Below are 10,983 nucleotides of genomic sequence, written 5' to 3' on the forward strand. Positions count from 1 at the left end.
TCATTTGTGAACACACTTAAATCACTCAGCAAGATGCAATAAAAACATCAAACTGAAAATTATGTCTTAAAAAGCAGGCTCCGATTTCCCCTCCAACTAGGTGTGCAAGGCAGAAGTTTGCACTTGCAGTAGAAGGTGCAAAAATGAGGGAGTCTTCATGGGGCCACCTGATCCTAGAATTTGGGCCTCTCAAAACACAGTGCCCTTTGGGCCCCACCCCTTACTGATGGGACTGAGAAGCCCAAAGAGGTTGAGTGGCATGCCCAAAGTCACACAGGAGAGCTTGCCATCAGCTAGTCCAGGATTCAGATGTGATTTGATGCAGAGCCCATGGGAACCGACATGGTGGACCCTCTGCTCCTGCCTGACTTGGAAAAGGCAGCCCCTTGCACACACATTCTGTACTTGGGCTAGGAGAAAGCGGGATGGTGCCGGCAATTTATTCATTCATTCAATAAACAAGTTTCAAGAACCTACTATGTGCCAGACCCTGTACTAGAGGCCCGAGGTCCGTAAGCAGGAAGAGATATAGGTGTGGCTGGAGAGGGGGATGCGCCAACTGAGACAGGTACGTGGGACCAGCCACATGACTAACACGTGAATGAAGGACTCGCGTAAGCGCTTACCCAACCTAAAAATTCAACAAACACATGTAAACACTGTGCGAGGTACTTCCATGCCTCTTGTCTCATTTAACCCTCAGGGAAGCCCTGTGAGTTGCAGATTATTAGCTCTGTTTTGCGCATAAAGAAACTGAGGCCCAGAGTAGTTAGGTGACTTGGAGAAGTCCACACAGCCTTTCAGTGGTGGCGCTGTGTTCTTCCCACTATTCTCAGCTGTGTGGGCTGGGGAAAGACCCCGGGATTTAGGGACACACTCTAAGATGGCGGTAGGAGGGGGCTCAGGAAAACAAAAGCTCCTGGAGAGCAGGTACCTTATTTTACTCACCTTTCCAGGTGGGGGAAGTTCTATGGCTTTGGAAAGTTTGCAAATTACTTTAAAGAGTCGGGGAGACCTGAGAGACCTGGAATCAACGCAATCTGTGACCCAGGGAAGTGTATGTAACCTGACCGAGCCTCAGTTTCCTCATCTGTAAAGTGGAGTAACAATACCGACCTTGCTTCCTGGTGAGAAGATGAAACGAGCTGACTCAATTACAGGGCCCAACACAGAACCTAATGCCACGAGGGTGCCCAACAAACAGGACTGCCCTTCTTCCCAGAAGCCCCAGCGGTGCACCTCTCACAGTGCCACCCACTACATTTCATTTCCGGCACAATAATGAAGAGTGATCAAAACTGCTGAGTGCTGGTTTTCCAGTCAATAACACACAGGTAGAGATCCCAGAGAGAAGACTTCAGAAATAACACAAAATAAGTGTGGGCCACAGGTCGTCAGAATGTGCCTCTGCGTTTCTGGTCATCAGAGTACGTATCTGTTATGAATTCGAAGGCACAGCCAGGTGGGCTCTGTTCCCTGGTCACTGCACTCCATGAGCCAACCTCCTAGTGGGGAGAGGACAAGTCAGTAACGACTCACATCGACACCATGGCTCCGGTTTATTCAACATCTATTATGCATCAGGCACTCTTGGAGATGTTTCATCTTGTTACAGAACAAGGCAGAAGAAATATCTTAACATTCAGCTTTAGAATCCCTTTAGAACTACCTTTCCTTAGGCAAATACTTGAGAATATGTTGATTTTGCTCCTGGAAAGGATAGCAAAGAACATAAGGAAAGAGAGTGGGGGAGAGAGCTAGAACTGGGCAAAAGAAAGGAGCTTTGCTCTGATGCCGACCTCCCTTCCCCAGCTCTTTCTGGCATCATCCGTGTGTTCTAACGACCTTGAGCAAGTGGCTTTCCCTGGAATTTAACAAGGGCCTGAGTTTCACATCCTGTCTGTATGACACAGAACAGAGACTGAAAGATGTCCGCCGAAGGTGACAGCTGGGTTACACATACCTTACGTTCGAAACTCACAGTATCCCTCTGAAGTACCTAATATCTCAGTGTGATTCTCTTGCAGAGAGGGGAGGTCAGGGAGGCTCAGCCACTTGATAAAAGTCCCCCACTAAGTAGCCAAGCCAGGATTAAAACCCAGCTAGGTTTGACCACAGAGCATACGCCTTTAGCATGGGTGCTCCTAGCAGACGGGGGACCAGGATCTTGGCCAGGCAGGTTAGCGAGGAGGAGGAGGAGGAAGCCAGGCAGGCCAGAACCAAGACCCTGGAATTGTCTGGAAAGGAAGCTGTGGGGGTATCCCTGAGCCTAAAGGGATTTGGTCCAGGTCGGCATCTTGTGCAATCACTGAAGCAAGAGGCCAAATGGCTGACATAACAAAAGAGCCAGGTGGGCATCAGGTGAGCTAGCCGGGCATCACTCCTTGTCTCCCTCCTCCTTTCTCTCTCCTCATGCCTTTCCTACCCTTTCCAAGAGCAGAATAAATATGTTTTTATGCGGTTTCATCATCCTCTCAGCATCCCCACCACAGCAGCATCCCAGCCAAGGCTCATACTGTGGGCTGCACACAGGGAAAAGGCCGAGGGAGCTTGGCAAGCACCTAGGAGACTGGCCCGCTCTCTTGGGGCAGCTCTGACTATAGTAACAGGCCTCTGGCAGCTGCGCTGACTGCAGCGCCACCTGCTGGCCCGCCTCAGAATCCGCGGGCTGGGAGAGACCGACAGCTAGTGGTTGAGGAACAGCACAGGATGTCCAGAGGGCAGGAAAGTAGCAAACGCAAGCTTCTGGCTATAAAATGAAAGTGACTATAGAAAGAATCCCTTGAGACGGTGAACAATGAAAGGCAAGCACCAGAGTTTTCAGTCACAAAAGTTCTGAGTTCTTTGCTCACTTCATAAATTTAAGCAATTATCCAAAGCCGCCAGTTCCACAGCAAAATGAAAAATTGCTACTCAGGAGGTCCAGTTGTCATATAAAGGGAGGAACATTTCAAGGCTCAACACTGGGTGTCTCTCCTCTCTCCCTGGGCTGGCTCGTCCACCCCACAGCTTCGTTATATGCCAATGCCTCCAACATTTACATTTCCAGCCCATCTCTCTCTCCCAGCTCCAGAACCCTAGATCCAGCGTCCTGCTTTCATCTTGACTTGGATGTCTGAATTAGCAGGAGTTCTTATCATAATAAACCCAACTCAAAATAACTTAACCCCAAAAGGGCAGAGATTTGCTGTTTTAGAGAACCGAATTATAAGAACAGAGGTGGAGCTGGGCTGTTTGTTGAATGAATGAAAGGGGCCAAAAATATAAAGAGTATTTTAGAGGAAGGGAATGGGAACTAAGCCTTCATGAGTACCTACTAGCTGCTGGGCACTTAATTTATCTCTTTTAATCAGATGAGGAGACTAAATGCTGGGGCTAGGGGATGGGGGCTGTGTCACTTACCCAAAGTCACACAGCTGGCCCATGAAAGAGTGGGGTTCAAGGTTCTGTCTGGCTCATTCCACTGCCTCGAGTTTTTAAATCAAAATAATATATTTAGGGCCTATGATTAAACATAGTGGCTTAAGAGACTTTAGAAGTCACCTCATCCACTGCACACCCAATGCTTGAATCTCTCTCTTCCTATCCCATTCAGGTAATTGAGTAGCTTCCACTTGAACATGTCTCGTGATGGGGAACTTACTCTCAAGATAGTAATTTTATTATTGAATCATACAAATGGATTAGAAAGTTGAGACAGAATTTATCCTTCTTGAAGATTAAAGAAGGCGATGCATGTATTGTACCTAACATGGTGCCTACAACATCAATAAATGCTATCATGGTCTCCACTTTCCTTATTACAACTATTCTTGCATCTGCCTTTCCCTCGGGGTGCCAGAAAACAAATCTCATTCTTCTTCCCTGAGACAGCTCTTCAGATACTTGAAGACAGTGCCTCAAGGTTTCCCTGAGGCATTTCTTGCCCGAGATAAACAAATATTTCAACCCACTTTCAGACACTCATCGGTAAGCAAGAGTTGATGCTGCACATGCTATGATTTTCCATCTGCCGTGATGTGTGAAGCTTCAGAAAAGCTGATGGAGCAAATGATGAACCAGCTGCAGCAAGGTAGCCGTGTTATATGAATCAAGACCTTTGCAAAAAAAAAAGGCGGGAGAGTGGTCGCCCCTAAACAGACCTTGGCTCACCACCAGAGCTTTACCAGCTACGTTCTTGGTCCACCCGTTGTGGGAAACTGTTTTAGCAGGATAAAAAGAAATGAGTCCCCCCGAAAGTTAATTTCTATCATTTTAGACTCTCAGCCTTGCCAAAAGTCACTATTAGTCCTTCCCAAATCCAGTCTGTGTGTTTATTAGTCCAACGTTAAGCAATGTAGGGGACCTAATCCATTCTCATCATAGAATATCAAACCTACCCCCAAATCTTTTCTATTTACAGATGGGGAAACTAAGGTCCAGAGGGGAGTTTATCCAAGGCCAAATAGGAAATTTGTGTAAAAGTCTGGTCAGCTCAAGAACTCCAAAGAGAGATGAGATAGTAAAGCAAATCTGCATGTAAAGAGAAGAAGAAAAGAGCCGTTAGATAAACACAAAAGAGAAAAGCTCTGAAAGTCCTCTCTGGTGTGTTTCTTCTCCCTCTTTTCTACTTATTGTCCTATAGAGACAATGTAGTATAGTGCAACAAGCACAAGGTGGGAGTCGAAAATTCCCAGAACCATATGCTAGCTCTGCCACTGACAGGTATGTGATCTTCAACAGGCTACTTAACCTTTATAATACTCATGTTCCTCATTCAAAAAGTGAGAATAGGAACATCTCCTATTCAAAGGAGTCCTGTGAATGTTAAATAAAATAAGTATAGAGATTTGCTTCTCGGTAATGGTAGAACAGCTTCTATCAGACTAACCCTCTTGGACAAAGCAATTATAAATTCTGGACAAAATATTTTAAAACTTCTGTTTGATGACACTTGAGAGAGACTAAAGCAGGCAGAAACTAGAGGGTATACAGCCCTTGAGGATAGGGACCTGCACTGGGTAAAATGCACATTTATTTTTCTGACCTGTTCCTTAAGGGCACATAAAGTTCTAAGAGAATACTAGAGATAGAGCTCAAGTTGAAAGCAGCAATCATTGAGTTAAAAAGTCACAAGTCAGAGTTCAGGGTTACCAGAAAGGCTGAAAAATGAGAAGAGAAATCTTAGAAAGGAAGGACCCACAGAGGGGGAGCCCCGAAATTTTACATAAGCTTCCCTAAAATCATAGACTGAACCTTGAACTTCATGTGGATGGGGAAGCACTCCAAGAAGCCCAGGCCTAAAGTTGAAGGAGCTGAGTAGTTATCTCAGCGGCTGACAATGCAAGGGAGACAGACTTTGTAATTTAAGGTAAAGAGTCTTGCTAAACACTTCAGGCTTTTCATTGAAATCCCAGAAGTGCCTTCCTGAAGAGTTAAGATCACATCCCAAGACTAAGGGCTAAGGGAAAAACTAAAATATACCCATTCTTATACAAAGCCTGAAGAGCACCTTCACAGAATCAAAGTGATTCACTGTGTTTACTGCCTGTTAAAATAAAACTCCGTGAAATTCAATGGAAGAAAATTAATCTGGGGTCACTATAAAGAGTTATCCAAAACATACAATAAAAAAATGACTATGTCCTCCACTATCCAATCAAAAACTACTATACACGTGAAGAAAGAGGGAAAATATGAAAACAAAATAATCAGTAAAAACAGATCCACATATAACCTGTGCTGAAATTAGAAAATAGCAACTTTAAAATAACAGTGATAAGTATGTTAAATAATTGCAGAAAGAGATGTAAATAATGAGAGACTTTTAGGCAAGATAGGGAAACGTTTTTAAAAAGTCAACCTGCAGCTGAAAATTACAATTACCTGAAACTTAAAAACTGTTGAATAAGATTGTATAGAAAACAATAAGTAAACATCAACCTTGAAGACAGGTTAATAGAAATTATCCGATTAATGAGGCACAAGGAGAAAAAAGACTGATAAAAGTGAACAGAGCCCTGATGATTTGTGGAACAGTATCGAGCAGTCCAACATTCGTATAATCCCAGAAAGAACGGAGAGAAAGACAATGGGGGAAAAGTTAAGTAAAGAAATATTGGCTAGATATTTTTCCAAATTTGTTCGAAAGCATCATTCCACAGATACAGGAACCTCAGCAAAATCCCCAAGCAGGATACAGACAAAGAAAAACCACATCTAGGTATGGCATAGTTATAACCCAGAGAATCCAAAAAAAAAAAAAAGAAAATCTTAAAAGCAGTCAGAAGGGAAATGACAATGTGTAGACAGAAGAGATGAAAAAAATATGACTGATTTCAGTTTCTCAAACAATGAAGGCAGAAGACAGTGGGACATCTTCGAAATGCTAAAACACTTAACCTGGAATTCTATATATAGTCAAAATATGTTTCAAAAATAAAGACAAAACTAAGACATTTTATAGATACACGGAAACTGAGGAAATTTCCACAAGTAAACCACAAGTAAAACATGTGCCCATACTATAAGAAATATTCGAGGAAGTTCTTCAGACTGACGAGAACTGATATCAAATGGAAATTCAATACAGGAAAGAATAATGAACAGGAAGGGATGTAATTAGAATTATATGTGAAGTGGTAAAATATTAATTCAAAATAAGCTGTGATCAGTTAAGGATGCATACTATAAATCCTAGATCAACAATAATAATAACAATATAAAGAGGTATAAATCAAAACCCAATAGAAGAAATAGAATGAACTATCAAAACAAAACTCAGCCCAAAAAGGAGTCAGGAAAGAGATGACAAAGGAAGAAATAACTGGAAACAAATAGGAAACAAAGCAAGATAGTGGACTTCAACTCAACCGTATTAAGAATTACATTAAATGTGAGTGGATTAAATCCTCCAGTATTGTCAGAAAGGATAAAATAGCGGCATTCAAATGTAACTTATAAGAGATTATCTTAAATATACAAATATTCTGACATATTAAAAGTAAAAAGATAAACAAAAAAGACTAAAAGAATGGGAAAAGATAAACAGTAGGCATAAGATTTAAGCTTCTATTTCTTCCTCGTGCAAGTTTTGCTGTTTTTTTTCCCCAAGGAATCTATTTTATTTAAGTTTTTGATTTATTAACAAAAAGTTGTATATAATAATCTTATCATTTTTTAAATGTCTGTAGAATCAGTAGTGATGTCTTCTCTTTCATTCCTAAAATTGGTAACTTGTGTTATCTCTCTTTTTACTTATTGTTATTCATTTATAATTTTGTTACACTTTCATCAAAAAACATACTGCCTGCGGTTTCATTTCTTTAAAATTTATTAAAATTTGTTTTATGGTCTAGCATATGGTGTTCTTCGTGAATGCTCCATATGTACTTAAAGAGTATATGTATTCTGTAATTGTTGGTGTAGTGTTTTATAAAAGGGAATTAGGTCAAGTTGTTTGATAGTGTTGCTCAAATCTTCTATATCTTTACTGACATTGTGTCTACTTATTCGTCAGTTACTAAGAGAAGAGTATTGAAATCTCTAACTTTAGATCTATTTCTCCCTTTAGTTCTGTCAATTTTTGCTGCATGTATTTTTGAAACTTATCGTTATGCCCTACATATTTAAAATTATTGTATCCTCTTGATGAATTAATCCTATTATCATTGTGAATAACCCTCGTTATCTCCTGCAATATCTTTGTCTCAAAGTTTACTTTGTGTAATAGACATTGTGTTGAACAAAAGAAGCCAGACACAAAAGAGCACGTAGTGCAAACTTTTATTTACATGAAATTTGAAAACAGGCAAAGCCAACCTATGGTGACAGAATCTATAACAGTGATTGCCTGGGCAGGTGGGGAACTGATTGGAAAGGGATAGGAAGCAACTTTCTAGACTCATTTAAAATGTCTTATATCTTGATTGAAGTGATAGTTACATAGGAATATACATTTTTCAGAATTCGCTGAACTATGTACAGAAAACATGTGCATTTTATTGTATTTTTTATTCTTCAATTAAAAAAAAAGAAAAGTGTAAAGGACTTGGCTTGGGGCTTAACACATAGTAAATGCTCGACAACCTTTGGCCCATTGGCTCCCTTATCCTTCACCCTCTCTGTCCCCAGCAGGCAAGTCCATAGGTGTTGGAACATTTTATGGTCATCAGACCTCTGAGAATAAGAATGACATGTTCCCCAAAGGAGTTTAGCCACAGCATGACACTGGAGAGTTGCTCTAATCAGGGCCAAGGATCATAAACGACACTTTAGGCTTATGCTTAAGGCCATTCCATCCTGAACTTTCCTCCAGGCTTGGTCCTCCAGGTTTAGGTCTGGGGTCCCAACGTCTCAAGCCAAGAGGGTAGAATTTAACTGAGTCGTTCCAAGAGTTGGGACATGACAAAGCATGGAAGTAGGAAGACCTGTGTCATGTGTAAGAGACTAAGAAGATCAGCATTATTCCTGGGAAGATTATAAAAGGTAAGCTAGGAAAAATGGTGTTGGAGCCAGATGTTGAAGGTCTGTGAGGTCAGTGAAGTTTAGACTGTCATGTAGTGGATGCTCAATAATTGTTTGTTGATTGAATAAGTGAATGAATGAGCCACTAAGTCTGTGGAGGCTGAACCTCCAGGGCTGACTGCTGCCTCCACCTTCCTGTCTTGCAGCTCACATACCTGCCTCCACCGTGGGGCGAGTGCCGATCCGCAGAGATGGGACTCGACTTTTTTCCTGTTTACAGTATCACCGCCTGTAGGATTGACTGTGAGACTCGCTACATTGTAGAGAATTGCAACTGCCGCATGGTCCACATGCCAGGTCAGTGCCAGGGGAAGGGTGGCCTCAACGTCCTGACAGGGACCACCTGGGGCTTTCTTTGCATTTCTCACACATGTCCCCTACTCCAGTAGGATCCAAAGGGATATTGTTCTATAAAGACTGTTATTTGGTGCCCAAACATTTAGAGGGCAGGTAGAAACATCCACTCCAGCAACCAAGGCAGCACCCTGGTATCCAGAAGCATCCAGATGTTTGGGGAACATTCCTCCCAGTGCTCAATATGTTCACTAGTTGTTTGCTGCTCTTACCTCCTCCTACAGTTTAGTGTCCAGATATCTGGATGTTTGCAAGTCTTGCATCCTGGTATGGTACACATTCAAATGTCCAGATGTTTATTGCTTTCATCTAGATGTTTCTCTTCTTGCATCCGCATGTCCAGCATTCTTTCAAATGAGGCAAAAGTCCATTTGCCAGCAAATAATAAGCATATGCTGACATTTCTGTTATCAGACTAATAGTGCATGCAGCTATCTCATTAGAGGAGGTCAGCATGTCAAAGGCAGAAGCTGCAGGTGGCAAGGGTTAATTAAGGCAGAAAGTTTGGTGTTGCATCATGGAAGGATGACGAGCTGGAGGCAGGGGTTTTGGATTCTTATTCAGGTTCCTCTACTTACCTGCTGTGTGTCTTGGCCCAAGTTTCTAAACCTCTCTGTTCTTACCTCATTGTCTTTAAAACACAAACATTGGTTGTTACGAGGATAAAATTAGACTAAGAGATTTAAAAAATGATTTGTAAACTGCAGAAGTCAGTGGTGGTCGTGTTAGTACATGGGGAGAGAAAACCAAAAGTATTGTTGACTGAAGACCTACTATGTGCCAGGAACTTTGCTATCATATTTAATGGCTACTATTTTATGTTTATAACATACTTTATTTAACTATATTTAACTAAATCCTTATATCAGAAATTTAGTTCATTACCAATTGTTTTTTGCTATAATTAATGCTGAAATGAACATCCTCCTAGCTAAATTCTGAACTATTTCGTTAGTAATCAGTAATTTATTTAGTAATCTAAGATTAGAACTACCGATCTTTAAAATTGCCTCTGAGCCGCCTATGAGACAATGCAGAAAGGGAAACATGCGTTAAATTACTATTATTGGAAAGGAGGGAGCATAACAGCTCCTCAGCTCTTGGAAAAAGTGTTTCAGGAAATGGTAAGGGAAAGACATTGTGGTGAACTTTAACTTTAGCACTTGGTAAAAGTAAAAAAAAAAAAAAGGTCCCAGATTTCCACAAAGACATGCCAGAAAGAGCAATCGAGCAGTAGTTGGCGTTACCTGTCTGCTGCTCAGACTGGGTCAGCAGCCATTGAGATTTCCCCCATGGAACCTGAGCCAAGGGTGAGCAGCAGGGATTTAATCATCCCACCCATGACACTATTACTGGCATCTCAATTGCTAATGTGGAATTAAGGGCATAACAAAAAGGAACTTACAAAACGGACCTCCTCTCATACAGCAGTGTGCTGTGATAGAAAGAGCCCAGCCTCAGGATCGGACTGACCTGGGCTCCAAGCCTACCTCCCTCACTGCCACTCTGGTGTCCTGAGAAGGCAAGATACTTAGGCCTCATCTCTTGTGGGTAAAACAGATACTTCAGAGGGAATCTGTGTGGGTGAAGGATGTTGATGCATGCCCAGAACCTAGTAGGTGTTTGCCACTGCCTGCCCACTTTCAGCCATCAAGGCTTTCTCTCCTACCTCCCACATGAGCTCGTTGCCCCTGCATAGCAATCTGGGAGAAGTTAGCCAGGCGGGACCCATATTTGCCTGCCCAAGGTCGCAGAGCAGATCAGATCAGAAGCCAACATTCTGGTTCTGGGTACACTGCATCCATCCGCTACCCTGATCCAGGGCCTCCTTCTGACTGTCCACTGGCAGACTGCTGCCCCTCCCCAGTAATGAGATGTACTCCCCTCCCCCAGCCCCGGGAGGGGAGGCCTTGCTGCCTGAGTACCTCTCCCTGTGTTCCTTCTTTGCAGGGGATGCCCCTTTCTGTACCCCTGAGCAGCACAAGGAGTGCGCAGAGCCTGCCCTAGGTCAGTACTGGGGAACGGATGGAATGAAGGGTGGAGGGTGCTGAGATGGAGGCCTTGGAGACCTTCTGGGTGCGGAAGAGAGATCAAGTGGAAGGGAAAGCAGAGAAGGGTGAAGGG

General features: G+C 42.5%; 1 protein-coding gene across 1 annotated transcript in view; it reads left to right on the top strand.

The window, feature by feature from the left end:
• The window catches only part of ASIC2 (acid sensing ion channel subunit 2), a 950,209-nt gene that overhangs the window by 931,361 nt on the left and 7,865 nt on the right, over positions 1-10,983 (top strand). Inside the window, exons 4-5 of the mRNA XM_025041608.1 lie at positions 8,652-8,802; positions 10,810-10,866. Of these exons, the coding sequence (XP_024897376.1) occupies positions 8,652-8,802; positions 10,810-10,866 (208 nt within the window). The remainder of the gene's footprint in view (positions 1-8,651; positions 8,803-10,809; positions 10,867-10,983) is intronic.

The sequence above is a fragment of the Pteropus alecto genome, unplaced genomic scaffold (genome assembly GCF_000325575.1).
Source record: "Pteropus alecto unplaced genomic scaffold, ASM32557v1 scaffold98, whole genome shotgun sequence".
Taxonomy (NCBI): Eukaryota; Metazoa; Chordata; class Mammalia; order Chiroptera; family Pteropodidae; genus Pteropus; species Pteropus alecto.